This window comes from Polypterus senegalus, chromosome 8 (assembly GCF_016835505.1).
Source record: "Polypterus senegalus isolate Bchr_013 chromosome 8, ASM1683550v1, whole genome shotgun sequence".
Taxonomy (NCBI): domain Eukaryota; kingdom Metazoa; phylum Chordata; class Cladistia; order Polypteriformes; family Polypteridae; genus Polypterus; species Polypterus senegalus.
The window spans coordinates 164,234,462-164,258,908 of NC_053161.1; the positions used below are offsets into that span (position 1 = coordinate 164,234,462).

The 24,447-nt window shown below is 40.2% G+C and overlaps 1 protein-coding gene across 1 annotated transcript in view; it reads right to left on the reverse strand.

The window, feature by feature from the left end:
- LOC120534676 (zinc finger protein 729-like) overlaps window positions 1-24,447 on the reverse strand; it is a 73,414-nt gene that overhangs the window by 33,690 nt on the left and 15,277 nt on the right. Inside the window, exons 2-3 of the mRNA XM_039762267.1 lie at window positions 23,601-24,058; window positions 6,752-8,100 (exon numbers count right to left, since the gene is read on the reverse strand). Coding sequence (XP_039618201.1) covers window positions 6,752-8,100; window positions 23,601-24,027 — 1,776 coding nt within the window. The 5' untranslated portion in view covers window positions 24,028-24,058. The remainder of the gene's footprint in view (window positions 1-6,751; window positions 8,101-23,600; window positions 24,059-24,447) is intronic.

A 24,447-nucleotide genomic window follows, 5' to 3' on the forward strand; every position in this document is an offset into this window, starting at 1 on the left:
CTTGGGTAGCTCAGTGCTGTATCTCCACTGTTGTATTATTAAAGAAATAAAATATAATTGGCAAATAGTCTACAAACTGGGGTGACCATCTCTGTGTGCCTTTCCACACATCGAAGACTCAGTCTGCTACGCTCCCGAGGTCGCCCGCAAGCCAAGAAGAACCGACGCCGAATTCTGATAAGGAGCGCAGCGGCCTCACCCCGATTCCCACCCTTACAATTTTGGTCTGAAGCCGGGACTGCAGCTCACATTGTGTTAAAACTTATGGCAAGTCGTTTGAACATTTAATCCCTTTAATTTGATATGTGCTTTCAAAACGTTGATATCATAAATTTTAAATTTAATATCAGCACTTAGAAATTTGATTTAGAATCATACAAAATTGATATCATGCTTTTAATATCTGTTATCAAATTTGAAGATGTTATATCATCGAATTTCATAAAAGGAAAATGGATTAAATGTTAAAACAGCCAGTCATAATATATTAGCATTTTGGCTCTCTTTTTTTTAATTAAGTTTCAAAAACACGATATCAAATTTCAAAAGCTCAATATCAAATTTTTAAAATGTGATATCAAATTTTTTAAACTTGATATCAAATTTTAAAAACATGATATTAAAGTTGAAGTTTTAAAAGGTTCATATCAAATTTAAAACCGACGATATCAGCGTTTTAACTGCTGATATCAAGGAAAATGGATTAAATGTTAAAGCGGTTTGCCTTTATAACTGAGTCGTGTAGGACTGTAAGCGCAGCGCCACTGTACAATTCACACGCACTGCAGTGTGGGAGGAGGCGGGCGATGAGTTGAGAGGCAACAGCTGCGTATATAGTTTATGACGCTCCATAAAGTCCAGGGGGGTACTTTGCTTATATCATCCAAGATCAATAGACTCACTTTGGATCAGCTAATGGCGGTTAAACTCATCCGGTGATGTCGGTTCTCTAAACGAACCTGAGGATTAGCGTAGCTGGATTCAGTCAACTAAAATGACTGCGCGCTCCCGTGCTGCCTGAAAAGCTCATATATAACGAGACTAGAAAACATGATCTGCAAGTCGCGGTTATTTGTGGGTAGAAACGGCACAAGAAAAAGGGCAATTTTTTCCCTCGCTGAGCAAGAAGTTTTATGAAGAGCTATGATGAATTGAATGAATTAATATGTATACAGAAGGAAACATGGCATAAACAACGGCATAAAAGGCCTCTTTAATTGTCTGCACGCTCAGGTGTCCTGGAAAAACAATACAAATTCTGAAGAAGTGTTTCAGGGCCAAGCATGCTTTGCGAATTGCCCGACAATTGGCGTTCTTTGACAGATTCTCCACATCACCTACCATATGCAAAAAAGTGCCGCTTGCAGAAAACCTCAGAGCAATGCAGCACAGTCTACGTCAGTGGTGGCGAACCTATGGCACGCGTGCCAAAGGGGGCACTCAGAGCACAGAGTTCGTTACTATAAAGCCGGAGGACTTTTCTCACATCACCCGCCCCTCTGCCCAGCAGCCCAATGGGAGCGCGTCCTTCCTCTCCTGTCTGGGGTAAGGCGGGCGGCACACATGCTGCTTGAGGGTGCGGCACGGACTGCAGCCTTCTGAGTCTGTGATTCCCATGGTGGGGTTGGAAGGGATGTGGTATTGCGGGTCCACAGCTCAAAATTGAAAAGGCCAGTTTTAACAGATAATTGCCGCACTCGCGGCTTAAAGGGGGTTATGGTAGAGTGGCCGGAGCGGTTTCCGGAGCTTTGTGATGCGGGCAGTCCTCGCTTAAGCGCACAGGTGAGGAGTCGTCCGCATCTGTAATTATTGCCGGGAGTTGCTAATCGCCACACCTGATCCACGACCCGTAATATATAATGGAAGCTTTGGGGGCGGAGCTTAATAGGGAAGACCTGCGTGAAACACTTGAGAGGATCGAAGGGATGACAAAGGACAGCACAGTTAGTTATGAAAATGAAATCCTTAAAGTGTGGAATTCTCTGCCAAATAATCTTAAGTCAATGAAGGCACTTGAGATTGCTTTCCTTACTTTGTTTGGAACATCTTATGCTTGTGCGCAGCTGTTTTCAGCTTTGAATTAAATCAAATCTGACACCAGAAACAGACTAACAGATGACCTGAGTGCTGCATGTGTTGCTCTCAAGCTTACAAAGTATGAGCCAAGGTTAGACAAATTATCAGCATGCACACAACAGCAAAAAGCACATTAATTGTTCAAAAGCATACCGAATGCAAACTTTAACCTTTCAACAAAAAGTTGTTTGTATCATTGAAAGCTCTGTTATTATGTTTTTCTTTTAAGACAAAAGATGTTAATGTATGAGTGGCTTTTCTAAACTAAAAGCTCAGTAGATAGACAGACAGAGCATCAGTATTGGCAGTTCAGTCCAATTTACCATCCAGCTGCACTCCCAGGTATTTATAGGTCTGTACCCTCTGCACACACTCACCTCTGATGATCACGGGGTCCATGAGGGGCCTTGGCCTCCTAAAATCCATCACCAGCTCCTTGGTTATGCTGGTGTTCAGTTTTAGGTGGTATTCAGGTTAAATTGCCATGTTGGCACTTTGCGATAAATAAGTGGGTTTTGGATTGCAGTTTGGGCACTTGGTTTCTAAATGGTTCGCCATCACTGGTCTACGTCATGGGTGTCCAACTCCGGTCCTGGAGGGACGCAATGGCTGCAGGTTTTTATTCTAACCATCTTCTTAATTTGCGAGTTTTTACTAATTACCTTCTTTTGTTTTAATTTTAATTATCTCGACTCAAGCCCTTTAGTTGTTTCCTTTTTCTTTATTAGCAGCCAAACAATAACGAGACACAAAACAAGAATCCATATGACCAGCTCACCTGTGCCCATCACAAACTATGTGAAAATAAAGAAAGGTGGAGGTCTTAGCAAGGCTGATCTCTCAGCTCACCAAAACATTGTGATGGTGGTCTTAGAAAAAAACAGAAAAATCTGGAAATGTCTGCTGTGGCAGAATGAGAGCACCAACAAGCCATGGAATTAAATAACGGACTTAATTAACAGCAAGAATCAGCTTCTCATTGTGAAACTGGTTGGAGTCTGAAGGCCCGATTTAGCTGGTCATCTGTTGGCTCGTTTCTTGCCTCATTTCTGTTTGGCTGCCATTTAATGAAGAAAGGAATCAATTCAGAGAAAGAATCCTTAAGCAGAGGGCTATTAAAATGAAGGCTAATAGAGTTAATTAGCAGTGAAAACTGGTCACTGATTAGGAAAAGGGTTAGAATGAAAACCTGCAGCCACTGCAGCCCTCCAGGTCTGGAGTTTGACACCCCTGGTCTATGTGATCGCGAGAGCTCGACTTCTCCGAGTTTCACTCCTAATATAAGGAGCGAATATATTTCTGATGCATAAAATTCCCTCTCAGCTGGAGCGATCTCTCTCAAAAAGACGATCATCCAAGCAGGTTAAAGGATATTGACTATTGTGCAAAACTCTCTCGCCTGGAAATCCTCTTCCTATTATCTACGCACCGATTGCAATCGATGGCTCATCTATGAATGGCGAGGCCACGGGTGAATGGATTTCCATGCACAGAGATTAGTTAAGTGTGCAGGCTAATTCTTGTTTACATATTGAACAAACCGGATCCCAAGCAGGTTTGAGGTTTATAATTTGTTGCTATGACGACACATCCAACAAGAGTTTTGAAAAACTGACAGATCTAGAATCATGCTAAATCATCAACAATTTAATCCTACTAAACCCATAATCCATGTATGGAGAATACCCCCTGTAGTCTTTTTCCCGCAACAAGAAAACATTCTCTGGCATTTTGTATTCCCTCGCAGGACACTACAGCCGTCCATGTCCACAGCACGCGAAGTAGTATAAGCTGAGATGGCGCGACATGAAACACACTTTAAAGAAGGGGTCTTTGAGAAAACTGACAGTCAGCATGCCCCATATGTAACATGTTTTGAATAATAATTTAAATAGATACGCCTGACATTCTCGTGACATAAGTATTTTGCCTCTGTTTTATAATTATTTTCATTTATGTTGTGGTCATGCTGGAAATTCACAGTCCCTGCTACTCCTGCGCCTGGCTTTAATTAGACAGCCACAATGTTTTGGAGTGACTTCATGTACAGACAGAATTGTAAACACAGCAACGGAGAGCACAAGTGTAATTGTCGATTGGAAGTGGGGCCTGCGTTGGTATGGTGTTGGCTTCTTCAGTTGACTGGCACAGCCACAGAGATCCAATGTAGAACTTGTCACTTCCATGCTGTTTTCCTCCGAGTACATGAAGCAGATACAAAGAAATACTTCGGTAAATTCATTACAGACCACTGTGATGGACAGCCGTCAGCTCAACCAGGCCGGGACACCCAAAGATCGGAAGGATGGCGGAAGGCTGCTAATTTGGGACACTGCCTCCGCTAGGATGCTAGATGGCGGCTTCCCTGCAGCTTAGCAGTGCCCCAGATTCCCGCTAGGCACCATGGGATCTGGACTTCGGCTTCACAACCTCGCTGAGTATTGTGGGTGCCACCAGGAGATCCTGCAGGAAGACTGGGGGATTTTTACTTTACATAAAGGTCGAAAGTCACGGCGATGGAAGCCCTGAAGTACTTCTAGGCTGAAGCTCTCTATTTGACCCAGAAGTGCTGAGAAGTCACGTGAGAGGAAGAGTGGAAACACTTCCAGTTCAAGGACTATATAAAGGATTGTTGGGAACCCAGCAAGTGAGCCAGAGTTGGGAGGTAGAAGACAGAGCTTGCTGGGAGGTGTGGAGGAGAGATTGTGTATCACCATCATTATTATTATAGTTATCGTTACTTACCTGTGTATGGTGGCCGGGGTGCTTAAAGGCACCATTAATAGAAAAGAAAGGAATTAAAATACCTTTTAATTGATTTTACCTGGTGTCCTGGACATTTGTCTATCGCGTTTGAGGAGCGACACCACCCTATCCCATAAAACCTCAAGTTCTACCTGATTGGAATTATTTTAAAACCAGAATATTAAATGTCAAGGATGGCAGAAACAAACATAAGCAGAAAGAACAAGCATATAAATTATACACCATCACAAGCAGTTCATTTATACTCCAAGATAAATGACAACATATATTTTCAGAATGGCAGATGAACATAAAAAAAAGTAAAAAGCCGAAAGGCAGTAGTGTGCTACTGCAAAAGAAAAAAAAACATTTATACTGGATGGCAGGATATCAGAAGACCACCTCCGTATGTGAGATTCAAGGACTGTGTCTCTGATGTGGATGTGAGTAGCACTGGAGTACCACACAGCGCTGTCCTGTCTCCCTTTCTCTTAGAAAACACCAGACCATGTCGCTTGCAGACATTCTCCGATGATTTAGCAATTATGGGGTGTATAGATAAAGCAGGATGAGACTAGAGGAGAGGAATCAGGTAGAGAAAGAACTGTCTGCATCTAAACATCAGCAAAAGCGATTAACTCATTATTTACTTCAGCCACACCTAACAGCCTCGATATCCAGTCACCGTTCAAGGAGTGGATGTAGAGATGGTGCAGTCCTATACGTAATTGTAGGTCCACATCATTGACAGGTTCAGCTGGTCTCATAACACAGAGGAACAATATAAGAAAAGGCAGAGGTGGCTTTTTTCCTAGAATTGACAGTTACCACAATACTGTCCTGTGGTTCCATTGCTCAGTTGCCTGGGGATGGTTAGTGAGGTTGGGTCTGATGATATCATTAATACAACAATGTATAAGCTGGTGGCATGCAGCAACCTCTAACCATTCATTCCAAGTGTTTCAGGTTTTTGATTTTCAGTGATAAATCTATTTTTTGTGTTCCTATGTCTTTGTTTTTAGTTGAACCTTACACATATCTGCTCTTGCTCCATCTTCTGAACTGTCCATTTTTGCTCTTGTGGCTTGCCATATTCCACTCTTAAGTGTACAATACTGTAAGATTGCTCAATATCCAGTTATGGGTCCCAAGTTAGAAACAAATCAGTGAAATACTTGACACCATACAACTTAAACATGAGGAATCAAATCCCAAAGTGACAAGCTGATTTCTTCACTGGAGAAAACATAGAGGGGTTAGCAGAATCAGTTGTTTTATTAAAAAGGGAGCAAAGCAAAGAAATAAAGAAGTCTATGAAAGTTAGCATGACAGGCATCAAAGAAAGGGATTTTGTTATTTTTGTGGGGAATGGGGACATCATAAATACACCTGTGAAGACCTGGGCTCCAAACTCAAGCAAGATCGATGTAGGTAAATTGTGGAATGGCTGGTTACCAAATAAGGATTTAGTTTTCAGCTCATTATTAATCCCAGGTAGCGTCTATACACTAGATAATCATATAATTATTTACTCTGGAGCGGCAGAATTTTTTAATTTCCACCAAATGGCAGACCTGTAATTAACACCCTTTACAATGCAACATAAACCATGTATAATGTTTGGTGATTGCAGTCCTTTGGAAACGGCAAAAATATACAAAACAACATATGCTCACTTTAGAAATGGGTGAACAGTTTTTGAAACACATGTATTTGCCTTCATTCGCCTTAACCCATCTTGTATATTCAATCCTGATCTTCCATCTGTCCTCTATTTTGTTTATGTCTGCACCCTCATCAGTTCCCAGTTATTTATAAGTCACCAATTAGTCAAGTTCTCGTATTACCTATTCTTCAAAGTTTACGCTTTGTGATGATTTCAAATTTCCATAACTGAAAGTTGCTTTGGCAACATGTGTCAAATCTAAACATTTTGTTCCTGTGTTAATTCTTTTGTGTCTCTGAAGATGGCATGATTCTGAAAACTACCACAGTCAGAAGAATCATTTGGCCTCTCTCGCGTATGGTTTCTTTTGTGGCTCTGAAGATGGCATCGTTGTGAAAACTGTTTGCCACATTCAGAACAACTATATGGCTTTTCTCCTTTGTGAATTCGTTGGTGGTCCTGAAGATGACTTCTTTTTGAAAATTGTTTGCCACATTCACTACAGCAATACGGCTTCTCTCCTGTGTGAATGCTTTTGTGGCTCTGAAGACTGCTTTTATGATAGAATTGTTTACCACATTCAGAACAAGAATATTGTTTCTCCCCTGTATGAATTATTTTGTGGCTCTGAAGTTTGTTCATTTCAGAGAATTGTTTACCACATTCAGAACAGCAATAAGGTTTTTCTCCTGTGTGAATTGCTTTGTGGTTCTGAAGACTACGCTTGTGATAGAATTGTTTACCACACTCAGTACAACAATATGACTTCTCCCCTGTATGCATTCTTTTGTGGCTGTGAAGACTACTCTTGTGATAGAATTGTTTGCCACACTCAGAACAGCAATAAGGCTTTTCTCCTGTGTGAGTTACTTTGTGACTCTGCAGACTACGCTTCTGATTGAATTGTTTACCACATTCAGAACAGCGATATGGTTTCTCTCCAGTGTGAATTACTTTGTGGATCTGAAGATTACGCTTCTGAAAGAATTGTTTGCCACATTCAGAACAAGAATGTGGCTTCTCCCCTGTGTGAATTATTTTGTGGCTCTGAAGTTTGTTCATTTCAGAGAACTGTTTACCACATTCAGCACAAGAATATGGCTTCTCTCCTGTATGAATTCTTTTGTGGCACTGAAGGCTACGCTTCTGATAGAATTGTTTGCCACACTCTGAACAACAATAGGACTTCTCTCCTGTGTGCATTTTTTCGTGGCTCTGAAGACTATTCTTGTGATAAAATTGTTTGCCACACTCGGAACAGCAATATGGCTTCTCTCCTGTGTGAATTACTTTGTGGCTCTGAAGACTACGCTTCTGATAGAATTGTTTGCCACATTCAGAACAACAGTATGGCTTCTCTCCTGTGTGAACTCTTTTGTGGCTCTGAAGTTTGTTCATTTCAGAGAATTGTTTACCACATTCAGCACAAGAATATGGCTTTTCTCCTGCATGAATTCTTTTGTGACAGAGAAGACTATGCATCTGATTGAATTGCTTGTCACATTCAGAACAGCAAAATGGCTTCTTCACGGTGTGAATTCTTTCATGGCTCCGAAGTTTATTCAATTCCGAGAATCTTTTACCACAGTCAGAAGAGTCGTGAACTTTGATTCCTGTGCAAAGTGTAAAAGAAAAAAAAAAGAGCTTAGTTTGTAATCCACTACCCTAAAATTGACAGTCAACAACATTAAAAGTAATGCTTGTTGAATTTATGAACAAACTTTGAAAAGTCTTACAATTGCTTATTCTTACGTTGTATGTGAAAAGACACTATATTACAACTACTCAGAAGCTTGAAAAGAACACCAGACAGACAATGTGTGATAAAGAAAATTCACAACATTATTGGTCACACTTTGTTAACATTATAGAACTGCCCCATAATTTTGACATGATGTTCATTCAAATATTGTTCAAAATTATGTTGATTTTTGTTGGATTAATTGAAGTAAAAAGTGATAATCTTTAGATATCACAATATATATTTATTATATACCACTAAAACAAAACGGGAATGAACAAAGGGACGTATTAATGCGCTGACCCACAGGAGCTGCAGTCATCTGGGAGAAAAAAAAAAAAATAAAACATGAGAAAACCAATGATCTGCATAATTAATAGTGTGTGTCTTGGATGGGGTGAGGAAGGTGAAACCAAGACTTGGTCAGCTTTGTGATGGTCCCATTTATACTCCACATTATAATTTAACGGGTGTGTATTACTTCATTTTATTTGTGCTAATTGAATTGAATTTTGTTTTGTTTTACAGTGTATTTAATGTGTGTGTTTCTGTCTTGTTGACTTATTCATTCAGTCAGTTTTTCATTAATCAAAGTCAGGTGGCTGCCACCTTTTTGATTCATTTCAGTCACATTAGACGATTCTCCTACAAACATTACACCAAATCACTCATCATTCATCCTGAGAGTTTTCCAAACTGTTGGTATCCTCTAAATACTGATTGATCATCGTGAAAGGAACCAACCAGCTTCTGTCCAGAACGCTTTGCAGGGGCCTTGAATGTGGTCTCTTCAGTCTCTACATCCTTGTGTGTGCTGTGACAATGTTGGAGAAACTCCTCTGTAGGTGGGGTTAACTCATTCTGAACTTCCACTTGAGCCAACTCAGCACCAAGTGGAGATCCTGTTGGATCCTTCTAAACACTGAATACAAAGTCTCTACAAAGGTCAACTATTCTGAATAGTTGTTATGGTACATAGCCACAAATAATTGTGAAAGTTCTCGTTTGCAACTCTAAATCTAAGTTGGGTTGCTGTCTAATCCATCTTTGTGCACCCAGTCAAGGTTTTGTGAGTACCCACATACCCAACTAAAGTCTCTCTGTGTGGAAACGTCAAGAGTAAATGCAAGATTAGCCTTGCTTGAGAGTTTCCAAAGCCAATTCTATGTGCACAGGCGAGTCCCACTATACTGTATCTTGCTTGGAATTTCTGTCTCCCACACGAGCCCAAACTCATACCACACACCGGTGAAGTAACATTCTTTGCAAAGGTCTAATATACATGCATCCCACCTTCCATTCTTTCCTGCCTGGTCTATGAGGGACATTGGATGACCACCAATGTTCTACACTCCCAAAGTCTGGTTCTAGGAGTGAGTGAAGTTCTCTTTAATTCAGTGGAGACTATTACAAAGTCCACTCATGCTTTGCTCTGCTTCTGGTCTTTTCTCTTCGACTAACTAAATCTCCACACAAAAAATTACTGGGAAATATAAACCATGCCAGGTTAGGATGAGTTCAAGGGATAATGCAGCACATTATGCACTTATCTTATCAGTCCACTACTTGATTATTGAATCATAAAAGGGAAAATGATTAAATCGACCATAATTTATAAGAGTTGGAGTTTTTTTTATTTTCAAAACAAAACCTAACAATCTGACAAAGCTAGTTTAAGAGATAAGATTACAAAATGAGAGGAGCTTGTGAAATCACATTTGAAATGAAGTTTAGCTTCAATTTCACAAAACTGTATGCAAAATGATACTCCACCATTTCCCTCATCACTAAGCACAGGTTAAATCACAGTGAAAATATTGGTCAAAAAATATAACAATCAGATAGATATGTTCCCAAAAATCATAAAGCCCCAGTTAGGGGCACAAATCTCCAGACATTGGTCTATGGATCACTGGGGCAGACAGACACCCCTACCACGCCAGTCTTAGGAGAGCCAGTAGAGTATTTAACTCATTGCTTTAGATGCACCGCAACTGTCAAATGTCATTTTTCACTGTGATCATTTTTCCTTTTTTCATTTATTGAATTGATATTCTAGATTGTTACCTTCAGCTTTTATGTAATGTCAAAGTGATCTCTGTCATTCCATCACGAAACTGAGTGCCTTCAGAGGAGCCCTTTACAACAGGCAAACCCCCCAAAGTATGAAAATAATTCCCCTTTGTGTGGCCACAGTGAGCAGTCATTTGAAGGATGGTCAGCTACCTAAAAAAGCTCTGTAACGAGTGAGCAATCACGTTATGCAAGCACCGGAGCTACCTAAACCTTCGCTTTTCCTATTCAACTTTGCGTGTAAACGCACTGTATCAGGCTGCCTTCCTCCAGCTTTCGTGCACTACTTTAGCTAAATTAGCTAAAGTCAGGAATCTACTGCTGCAAATATGAAGAGCCGGACAGCCTTTTTGGGAGGTGTGTGGGGCAACCGACAAGGAGAACCCATGCAATTATGCAGTACGTTTAAGGAAAATATTTATTTTTTTGCGGACAACAATTTTGGATGATCCACTGTGGCAATCCCTAACAGGAGCAGCTGGAGAGAGAGGGCAAAAAAAAAAAAAAAAGGAAGAAGAGGAGATTTTTTGCAGAGGCCAATGTTTTAACAGTAAAAAATTGAGTACTGTGGAAGCTTGGGTCACAAACGTCTCTGAACACGTACAAAATCGGGTTACGGCTGTAATACTACATTTTTCTTTATGTCACTATATCTGGACAATACTGTTATGAGTTTTATTCACATGTGCATGTTAAATTTGGCACACAGGGGTCAGCAGTTAGAATTGCTAGCCAAGCATTGGATTAAATAGCCAAAGACAACTGGAGGCTTGTATAGTCCGCTTAAACACAGGTTAGGGTATTTCTGTCCTCTATCAGCACAAATCTTCTTTCCTTATTGGGAGAATGAGAATCGGCATGTAAGCACTATGATATTTCTGTATTTTGTGGAGAAGGAATTCAGCCCTTGTTTGGAGACAGAGAAGACCAGCAAGTGAAGCAAGACATTATAAAGGCTTGGACAACAGCCAGACCCTTAGAGGCGGAATCGACAAAGCTCACCACCCAGCGTGGTGACGTGAAAATGGCCGACGGTGTTAATCCAGATTTCCCACCTGGATTAAGTCTGTCCATGCGCCTCTCCGTCTGTAACCGTGTTAACTGTCAGTAAATGTAAGCCAAAATTTTTCTCATGTGATTCTTGTACCGCCGTAATCACGATGGGAGGGATATCGCCTTTTCTGGTATATTATGATATTGTTTAATTATTTAATATGCCACAATTTTAAAAGAACACATTTCCAAGAGAGCTAATGCCTCTCAGGAAACAACGACCAAAAAGTTTGCCAAACTTTTGCATCTGTTCACGACCACACACACAGGTGATGAACAAGCCAGTTTCCCTTCCGGTTCGTACGCGCTGGTGATTTACGCACGTGTTCAGTCTCTCCCTGTACAGTACATTGTTCTCGGTCAGACGTGCATCACGCAGAGGGACTTTGTGGTAAGGCGGGTCCACAGCTCAGGTCAAGAGGCCAGTTTTAAATAAATAAATGCCATGCTACAGCTGCCATGTCCTCTTCATAAATAGAACTGCGAGGTGGCTAAAGGGAAGAAGAAGAAGAAAAGAAAGATGGAGGTTGCGGAGTGAGAAAGTAAGCAGGAAGCAGTGTGGAAAGAACCGGTGTGAATGAGCGAGCAAGTGCTCGCAGGCAGGCAGCTGGACAGTGAACCCAAGCAGGGGTGTTTGGCCGACACGCGGTGGGGCAGAAGGAAGCGGTCGCTCCAGCTGAGTGTTCAAGGAGCTGGAGTGACCAGAAGAAGGACAGCTGGACACGTAAGGCCAAGGCAGCAGGGGTCACCAGTTAAAGAATGCACCTGGCTTGTTTTTAAAGACACTGCTTCCAGCATTGTTTTAACCTTGTTGTATTTAATGAAGACTTTTTTTTCTATTGGATTTTAACCTCCACTTCACTTCTGTTTTTATGGGATTATTCATTTATTGAAGGATTCTGAAAGCACTGCGCTTTATTTAATTTGGACTTTGTTTTTGATTGTTGTTTTGTAAAAAGCACTTGGCACTTTTTGCAACATCCCCTTGCTCCGTTGTAGTGCCTCACTGTCGTGCTCATCGGTAACATTACCGACGGTGACGGGTTTAAGGGCTGCCGAAAGCGAGCTGGGAGCAACCAGCGAACCCGCATTGTCACAGACTTTACCTCAAAACTGTAATCTCCTCTCCACCCAGTTCCTCCTCACTTCCTTCATGCCAGAACTCGACTCATGCAAGGTGTGACAGTTTAGGATTTCCTCGCACCCCTGTACCCTCAGACCACACGTCAGACACCAGATAAAAAGTCCAATTATTATTATAATAATAATGTGCACAAAGAACGCTCCTCTCCACAATACTCAATAAACAAATACACAATAATCAATAAACCAATCCTCCACTCCCAGACGCTTAGCCACCCAGCCTCCCAACTCAGCTCGTCCGCCTGGGATTTCCCACACTCCTTTATAGTCCTTGTAATGGAAGGATTTTTCTCTGTAAAAAGCAAAGGTGAAATAAAGAGAGGGAGGGGGAATTAGGAGAGCAGATGGGCGTTAGTCGCTTTAGCGCAGAATCAGCTACAGAGACTAATGTTTTGGGAAAAACAGCCGGGAATGTTCTAAAGATACAGCCAAGGCTATGTAAGGAGTTGTTTTTCCACTTCGAGAGGCTTTTTTCACATGTAAGCATATTACTGTGTCTTCTGGTATCAGGCACTAGTCTCAAGGCCGAGTAGAAGAAAAATAGCGCCGTGTCCCGTGGAAGGAGGGGGTAGGCTGAAACTGATCACTTCTGCATACACTGCTTCCACGTAGGCCGCTTTTGGGCAAGGACACCTAATTAGTATATAAGGGAAGGTTCCGCCCTCAGTTTCTTTGGATGCTCAACCGTGGGGACAGCGCGCACCACCCTGTATTTGAAAGACAAAAATGAGTTGGTCCTCTGACAAGACTGACATGCGGGCTCCCTCAGTCTACTGGTCTAGGATGATGGCTCTGGGTCTTTTGATGTATGTTACTGTATGTATGTTACTGTAAGTATAAAAGTTTGTCTCTTTAAGCATATATATTTATTTCTATAACCTATTGTTACTGCATTATACTATTCATATGTATTTATATGTTATAATTGAATAAGTAACCCCTTGAACCATTTTCCCAAATCAAAACAGTCCTTGACCCGGAAGTGTTTGTCCCTCAGTCCATGTGACTTTCTATCACTTCCGGGTCAGGTAAAAAACTTCTCTTTTTCTTCAACCTGGAAGTACGTCATTCCTCCCGTTCACGTGACCAGGACGCACTTCCAGGTTATAGGGCACATATGAGTCTACGAGCCTCGCTACAGCGACTCCTTGTGGTCCCCAAGGTATCCAGCAGGGCTGTGTATAAAAACTACAAAGTCCTTGAGGCCCTGCTGGAACTCGGGGCACGTCCATGTTGTTGGGAGAGCTCCTCCTGGCGGCCTGGGGGTGAGGGCCGGCAACTCTTGCCGGACATCCATCACAAAGGTTAGTTTTCTTGGTTATTTATGGTTAGTTTTTGTATAAATTAAGGATTTTTCAAATGTTTGTTTTGTTCCCTGTGCTTAAAACTCATTAAAAAAAAAAAAAAAGTGTTTACAGCAAATGGTTCGTAAGGCTATAGCATGAACTCTTGCAATGTTAGTTTTCTCTGTTCAAGGTTTTCTCAATGATTTTACGTTTAGTTTACCATTACACTGTGCATTGTATGGTATAATTAACCATTTTTGTGCTTAAAAATCTTTAAAAGAATATATATTTACATACAGTTCGTATGGTCTGGAACGGATTAATTGTATTTACATACAATTCTATGGGGGAAAATTACTTCGGGTCACAACCAATTTGGGTTGTGGCCAGAGTTTTGGAATGAATTACGGTCGTGACCTGAGGTTCCACTGTATTTGGAAAAAAATAGTCTATCATTACAGTGTTTCTTAACAATTAGGTCACAATGCTATCATTTATAATGGTAGAGGGTCATGAAATGGGTCACACATTGGGTCACCACTCTGATGATCACACTCTATTCCCTATCCCCACTCCATGTAGGATTACTGCATAGAGGTACCCCCTACAATGAACTGCAATTATGAATTCATATGTCTAAGTAGAGTCCTTTCAAATGTTCAAAAGCTAATTGGGCTTCAGTTTATTCAGAAGTTTCTGTGATTTTTCCATTTAATTCTCTGACCAAGAGCTGAAATTTATTACTATTTTTTCTTTATAAAACTACAGTAAAAGCAACTTGTTAAAGCAATGTTTTCATGTTGTTTCCAGTTCAGTATTAGAAATAACTTTGCTTTATCCTTTGCAACGCATGACATGTTTTTATTTTACTTTTTCACTCTGTGATGGACAGCCATGGCCACTACCTGGCCAGGACGCCAGCAGGGTGGAAGGACCAGGGGAAAGGGCATTGATGAGGCAATACCTCTCATGGGACACTAGGGGGCAGCTCTCCTTGGTGGCTGTGGCACCATAGATTCCTGCAGAGCATGTCAGGAACTGGAGTTTGGTGAAGCCCTGTTGAGTTCTGTGGGGGCTGCACAGCCCTGTAGAGGACCTCCAGTGCACCTGGGAATGATTCAAGGTAATAGTGATGAGACACCTGGAACACTCCCGGGACCTGAATAAGAAGAGCCGCCTCACTTCATTGAGGGGCCAGAGTCAGGAGGAAAGAGACAAAGCCTGAGGAGGAGTGGAGGCGGATGGACTGGTGGCAAGAAGGGACTGTATGTTGTGGTGGTGGTAACGTGTGCATAAAATGTAAATAAACACGGGTGTTGAGTGAACCCGTGTCCTGCCTGTCTGTGTCCGGGAGATAGGGTCGTCTACACCCTCCCAAAAAAATTGTCCATATGAAATTTGAAATTCTAAAATTATACGAAAAGATGATTGGCTCTTAAATATTTTTAGATCACTTTCACATTTACCTTTTGTACTTCTGAGTCTTGGGAGAGAGATATGAAAATAATTAGGATATCAATATTTATACACCAGTACATCTAAAAAGATGTCATCAACAAAAGATTGAAATACAACGGGTGTGTTGGCTAAGCCATATGGTTTGATACAGTATTCATCGTGACAGTTAGTAGCATTAAATTCAGTTTTCAACTCGTCTCCTGCCTGTATTTTGATTACATGCAATACAAACATCCAATTTGGTAAAGATGGCGATTCCTGAAACCCGACTACACAAGGAGGAGCCGAGAGGAAAATAAAACTTGTGCTTTTCATGAATATCCTTTTTAAATGCACATTAATTAATACACAGTCTTGATCAGTGCATCTATTTTCCCTTTACGTAAGGGAGCATCTGAAAGTAGTGCAATGAAACAGTCATACTTGTGGTGTGGGTGCAGTTTTAGGGGTACGCTGTTGTTTTAAATTACTATTAACATTACTATGTTGTTTTAAATGTGCTATATAAATAGACATCAACATTGACATACATTCTTACTTAGCATAACCTGAAACTCATAATAATCAATAAGTTATAAACTAATATTTGAACACGCCAGGATATTTCAAAGAAGTACATGTAAACAAGTCCCACGACAAGCTAAGCTCCACCTTTAAATGTCTTACTCTTTGAAATACGGAGACAACCGAGCAACCTCAGCTGGTACCATTCAACAAAATAGGAGTCAAAGTCTGAGAAATCCAAACTGAAACATTACTAAAGCAAAGCATAAAGAGGCCTGCTACATGAGGAGGAGTGTCGAAACAAAAATCAAAGTGGAGAGCCGAGACAGCAGCAGGTCTTTTATTTTCCCCTCAGGTGACTGCAGCTCTGTTAGTTGTACTGGAGGGGATTTGTCCAATAGACATAACAGCACCTGAAGCTGTGCAGGGGAAGGCAAATTAGTGTCTAAAGGTTATAGCAAGTGCCACAAGTATAATCAAAGCTTTTGTCTGATTTTCCATTCTTTAATGTATAACGTTTAACATGGGATGTTGTGGTTTAGCCTGTTACTGGATAAAATGGAGGTCAGCATCAAAAAATGAAATGATGCAGCACAGAAGGGACTGTTTCCAAAAGCTCATTGAACATGGAAATCTAGAAATTAAGGACAAAAAGAGACATCTGTGAAGTAAGTATGGAGCAATTGACAAGCACAGCAACTACAGGTGTGCTTGAAAGTTTGTGAACCCTTTAGATTTTCTATATTTCTGCATAAATATGACCTAAAAAATAATCAGATTTTCACTCAAGTCCTAAAAGTAGATAAATAGAAACCAGTTAAACAAATGAGACAAAAATATTATACATGGTTATTTATTTATTGAAGAAACTGATCGAATATTACATATTTGTGAGTGGCAAAACTATGTGAACCTCTAGGATGATCAGTTAATTTGAAGGTGAAATTTGAGTCAAATGTTTTCAATCAATGGGATGCCAATCAGGTGTGAGTGGGCACCCTGTGTTATTTAAAGAACTGGGATTTATCAAAGTCTGCTCGTCACAACACATGTTTGTGAAAGTGTATCATGGCACGAACAAAGGAGATTTATGAGGACCTTAAAAAAAAGAGTTATTGACGCTCATCAGGCTGGAAAAGGTTACAAAACCATCTGTAGAGTTTGGACTCCACCAATCCACAGTCAGACAAATTGTGTACAAACAGAGGAAATTCAAGACCATTGGTACCGTCCCCAGGAGTGGTCGACCAACAAAGATCACTCCAAGAGCAAGGCGTGTAATAGTCGGCGAGGTCACAAAGGACCACAGGGTAACTTCTAAGCAACTGAAGGCCTCTCTCACATTGGCTAATGTTCATGTTGATGAGTCCACCATCAGGAGAACACTGAACAACGATGGTGTGCATGGCAGGGTTGCAAGGAGAAAGCCACTGCTCTCCAAAAAAAAAAAATTTTGCTGGTCTACAGTTTGCTAAAGATCACGTGGACAAACCAGAAGGCTATTGAAAGAATGTTTTTTGCTGTGATAGATGGAACCATGAATTCTACTGTCTACTAAAAAATCCTGAAGGAGAATGTCCGGCCATCTGTTCGTCAACTCAAGCTGAAGCGATCTTGGGTGCTGCAACAGGACAATGACCCAAAACACACCAGCAAATCCACTTCTGAATGGCTGAAGAAAAACAAAATGAAGACTTTGGAGTGGCCTAGTCAAAGTCCTGACCTGAATCCAATTGAGATGCTATGGCATGACCTTAAAAGGTGGTTCATGCTAGAAAACCCTCAAATAAAGCTGAATTACAACAATTCTGCAAAGATGAGTGGGCCAAAATTCCTCCAGAGCGCTGTAAAAGACTCATTGCAAGTTATCGCAAATGCTTGATTGCAGTTATTGCTGCTAAGGGTGGCCCAACCAGTTATTAGGTTCAGGGGGCAATTACTTTTTCACACAGGGCCATGTAGGTTTGGATTTTTTTCTCCCTAAATAATAAAACCATCATTTAAAAACTGCATTTTGTGTTTACTTGTGTTATATTTGACTAATGGTTAAATGTGTTTGATGATCAGAAACATTTTGTGTGACAAACATGCAAAAGAATAAGAAATCAGGAAGGGGGCAAATAGTTTTTCACACCACTGTGTGTATATATATATATATATATATATATATATATATATATATACTAACAAAATACCAAGGCCAGAGTGGCTAAGTACTGCATTAAAATTTTATTAAGAAGAAAATTAAACCTTTTTAAACTGAGGGAAAATATGCCAATAATTATTTAAGGATCTCTTTGTATACCACATTGTGAGTTCGGCCCTCCGGTTGTAACATGACCAAGCTGTGCGCTGAGCTTACTCTTTAATCAGTTTCAGTTTCATGGTTTGTTTCAATTATGACAGTATTTGCAGGATTTGTTGTGTTGAAGTGACATTCGGCATCTGTCAAGCGTTGTAAGCACACAACCGGTTTAATCGATAAAATCACATCCAGCTTTTGAGAGTTTAAACATTCATAAACATCAAAGTGTCCACTACTGAAATCATCACCTGTGAATCTAAGATGTTTAAGAGGCATTGGCGGTTGTCGAAAGGTGTAAAATATTTGGCCATTTCAGTACACTTGAAAGCGACAACCGAACAATTCAGCGGCAGCCATCAACTCACATGCAGAACCATAGGTGAAGGGCTTAAGCATTTCACTCTTCTAGTGCTCCTGTGTAGTATAATTATCTCCTGTACCGTCATCAGTCCACACCTTGAACCTGTCCCAGTCATTCAATACATAAGACACAATGTTCCTCTGGATATCAAGAGTGAGCCCGATATGGCCGTGCAATATGTAACAAAGAGAATAGAAAAGGCAGGTGCCATCTCCGGGCATGGAAACCACTCGGTAAGTGACAGTTCTTTGATCGATGGTGATCACCTCGATAGACATGGCAATGGGGGTTGGAATGATAAAGGAAATGGGTACCTGAGCAATGTAAAGTAAGTCTAAAATACCTACACAATAACTATAGTCGTAATAAATGAACAATAAAACAGTGGAGAAGCCGTGGATTAAACAAAAAGGCTGTAGTTATCAGCAGGGAGACGTGAATCCCGTGGCAAAGCAAGGAAGGGAATGTAGAGACTGGAGCGATGGACGGTCTTATATAGGCAGGCACCCAACAACATGGGAGGCGTTGGGATGGGGGACCCAACGCCACCTCACACGGTGACCGAGCTGCAGGCTATGGAGGTATATATGTACGTAAATAGCATTTAGTTAGCGTTGGGAACCAGCGTACCAAATTTCTTGAAGATGGGCCCATAAGTAACAAAGACTGTTGAAAAGTTCAATATGGCGGCCAACAGTGGCATCATACCACCGAAATAAGTACGCATACATTGGTTTCGTTAGTGCAGGGAAGCCGCCTACCAAATTTCGAGAAAATGGGGCCATAAATAAGAAAGTTCAACATGGCGGACGTTGTTGACCGTTATGACCATTACGCATAGAATTATGAAATGAAACCTGCTTAACTTTTGTAAGTAAGCTGTAAGGAATGAGCCTGCCAAATTTCAGCCCTCTACCCACACGGTAACTTGGAGAATTAGTGATGAGTCAGTGAGGGCTTTGCCTTTTATTAGTATAATAAAATACTGGTGCTCGTCCGGGAATCATATATAAGGGGCCGCCTCCCTACTGTGAGCAGTGGATGTCGGGTGGAAGTGGACAGAGCTGGAGAGAGGACTGGAGGCGGCCAGGAAAGAAAGGCACAGAGACTGTGAGCCCTGGACTTTGGGGAATCGGTGCAAGAGGCACTGGGGTTTTGGGTTGCACGTAATTTGTAAATAGTGTAAATAAATAGAGTGTGGTGGAACTATGTTGTCCGTCTGTGTGCGTCCGGGTCAAAGTTCACTTCACTAAATATATAACGGCATGACTTGCAAAAGACACCGTCTCATTGGACTTGCTTTCAAAGGTTGTATTGTCTAGACTTGCGGGATGTCAAAGTGTCTTTCCAAGAAGGTCACGTCTCAACCCAAATTTTTTTTTTTTTTATATCATAAGAGAGATTTCACCATTTTTGCAGTAAAATATACGATTCCAGTAGAGGGTTCAAATAGAATGCCCCCTACTGGCCAAAACTGCATTAAAAAGTGAAATATGCTCCCCTCGGTAATATGACAAGACCAAACTGGATTTATTAGGGGCCGGCACTTATCTTCAAATCTTCGACGCCTGTTTAATGTAATATACTCACCAACTAAATCAAACACCCCAGAAATATTATTATCATTGGATGCAGAAAAAGCATTCGACATGATTGAATGGAAATACCTTTTTTACTACATTGGAGAAGTTTGGGTTTGGCCCAAACATTTGTGCATGGATTAAATTACTGTATACTAACCCAGAAGCTTCAGTTTGCATCAATAACATTTGCTCAGACTACTTTAAACTAGAACGTGGCACTAGACAAGGATGCCCTTTGTCACCGCTGCTGTTTGCGATTGCCATTGAACCACTGGCAATACATTGTCGAAATACTGATCAGATAAAGGGGATTAGCAGAGAAGGACTGGAAGAGAAAATCTCATTATATGCAGATGACATGGTACTGTATATATCAGACCCAGAAAATTCTGTGCCTGCAGTCTTAGCAGCACTCACAGAATTTCAAAAGATCTCTGGTCTCAGAATTAATCTGAATAAAAGTGTACTCTTTCCAGTTAATTCAAAAGCATATAATATTAGATTAGACACCCTACCTTTTATCATTGCAGAACAGTTTAAATACCTAGGGGTAAACATAAAGCTCTTTATCAACAAAATTTCGCCGTCTGCATGGAAAAAATTAAACAAGACTTGCATAGATGGTCAACCCTTCATCTCACACTAGCTGGAAGAATTAACACTGTTAAGATGAATATTCTTCCTAAACTCCTTTTTTTATTTCAAAACATACCAATATACATTAATAAATCATTCTTTAGGCAATTAGATTCAACAATAACCTCATTTATTTGGAATTCAAAACATCCACGCATCAAAAGAGCGACCCTACAAAGACAAAAGGCAGAAGGTGGCATGGCTCTACCTAACTTCCAGTTTTATTACTGGGCAGCAAATATACAGTCGATAAGAACCTGGACACAAATAGAAGAACATACACAGGCTTGGACCGCAATAGAAGTAAAATCCTGCAGTACTTCTTTGTATTCCTGCTCTGTGCTCCAATAAACACACGCTATCGGCAATATACAAATAACCCAATTGTGCTCCTTTCACTTAGAATCTGGAACCAATGTAGAAAGCATTTTAAGACGGAGAAGCTTCTTTCTGTGGCAACTCTGCAACAGAACTACCTCTTTCAACCTTCACAAACATATGCAGTTTTTAATATCTGGAAAAAATTTGGAATTAACTTGCTTAGAGATCTTTATATAGACAACGTCTTTGCATCCTATGAACAATTACATTCCAAATTTAACATTCCAGCTACACATTTCTTTCACTATCTTCAAATCAGGAACTTTGTTAAACAGAACCTTCCAGATTTTCCTCATCTTGCACCCTCATCCATGCTGGAAAAATATTGCTCAATCTCAAGGAATTAGACTCCATCTCTACAATATATAAAATCATTTTACAATCCCTTCCTTTCAAAGATCCAAGAGGACACTGGGAAAATGATCTCTCAATTAATATATCAGAAGAGGAGTGGAAAGTAGCAATGCAGAGAATTCACTCGAGCTCCATATGCGCAAAGCATACAATTATACAACTTAAAATTATTTATCGAGCACATCTGTCTCGACTAAAACTCTCCAAAATGTTTCCAGGGCATGATCCAACCTGCGAACGCTGCAAACTAGTTCCAGCCTCACTAGGTCACATGTTCTGGGCCTGCACCAAATTAACATTATTCTGGACAAAAATTTTAATTACCTTCAGATAGCCTTGGACTCACAATCCCTCCTAACCCATTAACAGCCGTGTTTGGTGTTCTTCCAGAGGGGCTTAAAGTGGAGAAAGACAAACAAATTGTGATTGCATTCACTACACTTTTGGCACGCAGACTTATTCTGATAAACTGGAAGAATCCAAACTCTCCTCTTTTAAGTCAGTGGGAAACTGATGTGTTATATTATTTGAAATTGGAAAAAATCAAATACTCAGTTAGAGGATCTGTACAGACGTTTTTCAAAACATGGCAGGATCTAATCAGTAATATTTTAAAATAAGTTCATGAAGCACAGAGAATTTATTAATTTAGGTATGTTTAAAAGCTGTAAAATTTTTATGCCGTCTGGCTTGCTCTCTCTCAAGGGTGGGGATCGATCTGTTCTTAACTCTATTTTTCTTTTTGTAAAAACTTGATTGCTTTGTATGGAGTGCAATAAAATTAATAAATAAAAAAAAAAAGTGAAATAAATATATAATAAAATGATACTAAAGATAAACTTTAATAAATAATCAATATAAGGGTTATTATTATAAAACATTTTAAAAGCAAATCAATGGTTAAAATAAGAGCCATGAAAGGGATTTTTAGCATCAGGTCCTTGTATAATAATTACGATTAGGGTTGCAATTTTACCAATTTTAAGATTAGGATTGTGAAGGGATAGGACATGTAAGGCAAGGGTTCAGATCAGGGTCTTAACATTAGGGATCAGAGGAAAGATTTATTTTAACCTTAGGGCCCAATTTTCACTGTTTTTAAGGTAGGGGTAAGGGATGGGACAGGTCCTATAAAACAAGGGTTAAAACCAGACGAAATAAAATTAGGGCACCCAATAAAGAAATATTTTAGCCTCATGGCCTTATTTACTGATTTTAATATTAGGGTAAGGGATGGGGGTCGGTCATGACACTTAAAATTCTCTTTAGACAGTAGGTTAGTGAATTTAGTGCTGTGGATTGTATGTCTTTCACCCATTTTCCACCATGTTTGTGTTGCCAGTTCATAATGGTTGGGAGGCAAAACAGCACTAGATTCCAATACCAGTACCTCACGGTTAGGGAAACATCAAGGTTTAGGGCTGCTTTTCTTTTTTAGGGCCTGGACAACAGGCTGTCATCGATGAAATATTGAATACAAAATGTTATCTGGAAATCTGACAGGATAATGTCAGGGTAGTGGAAGATTAATAGAGGTCTGAAATAAAACAATCTGACACAAAGGAATAAATCAACGACAGAAAGGCATAAACAGAAGGAAACCGGTATTCTGGAATGGTCAAGTCAGAGTCCAGAACTCAGCAAAAGTGAAGATACTAAGGTGTGGCCTGAGCTGAAGACAGCTGATCAGGAAAGCAATTCAAGAGATTTTAAGAGAAAACAAAAATGTAAAGGATGAATGAGCAAACATTCAAAGCTGATCAGCAGCTGCAGGAAATATTTGGTGGGGATCAAAGGAGCTAAATGAGATTCAACAAGTTAAAGTAAAGACTGGAGTTTTTAACATGAGGTGATCAGGAATGACAAGAAGTCTAATTGTTTGTTATTAGCATTAGACAATTGTGTTTATCCATTATTCAGATTTAGTTGACGATCACAGCACATTGTCTGGAGGAATCAAGGTAGAAATCCAAAGTTTTCAGATAGTTCACAAACTTTTTTTGCAACTGTACTTTTGTGTAACACTCTTTACCAAAAACAGGCAAATACAGTGGAGGAACAGCAAATTGTTAAACCTTACAACATCATAGCTGAGCTTTCACATGACACTAAACACACAATGAAAACACATCAATTTCACTACACAAAGTTTCTCTTAAAAAGTGCAAGACTAAACTTTCAAACTCCATAACACCTGACCCTAAAACTTGCACCTTTCTTTAAATTTTCACTTACTTTTTGTAGACGCCCTTGTAGGGGGTGGCTGACCATCTAGAGTACTAAGAGATGAAATTTCTTCGGTCCCCTCTGTGTTAGACTGCAATGATTCAGACTTCACATTGAAGGAAGACTCTGGAGATGAAGAGTGTCTGCTTTGAGCAGAGACTAACCCAGTGTCTGCATCATTTTGACACCCATAACGAAGATCTTCTTCTTTGACACTCTCCAGACTTGCATGGAAGTCAGATTCATTGCTGACAAACTTCTCTTCGGCCTCTTCTTTAATGCCTACTGACCCCAGTTCACAGTCCTCGTCTTTAATGCTCGCACTCTTCTGTTCAGGTTGGACACAATCCCTTTCACCGTCTTCTTCCTTAACAGTTATGGTCATTTTCTCCATTATATTGGAGTCAGCATCACACGTTTCCTCTTTCACATCCATCTAAATGCTCCAGTAAAAAGCAGCTCTCTCTCTGTGGAAAGAGCAGAATATAAATCCATCAAGACTGCATCATTCAGATCTAAAGATATTTGATCATCATTTTACAACACCCTCGGAGTTAAAGTTTACTGTATGTCAAGTCACATAGTTTAGAGCAATTTGTCAGCAAATCCTTTCTATTAACGTTAAATTATCAGAAGTAATACTGTAGTAAAGGACTACTGTATCTGTGAGGAGTTCAGGACTTGACATGTTCACTCTGGAGTGTTGGTCAGGACACTGAGGCAGAGAATTCCACAAAGCAGCTTAGATTGAAATTGACTTATTTATTCAAAGATAATATACCTGTTCAAACAGAGGTGTATGTGTTTGTGTGGTCTACAATGAGTACATAAAACAGATTGGGAAATTACACAAAAG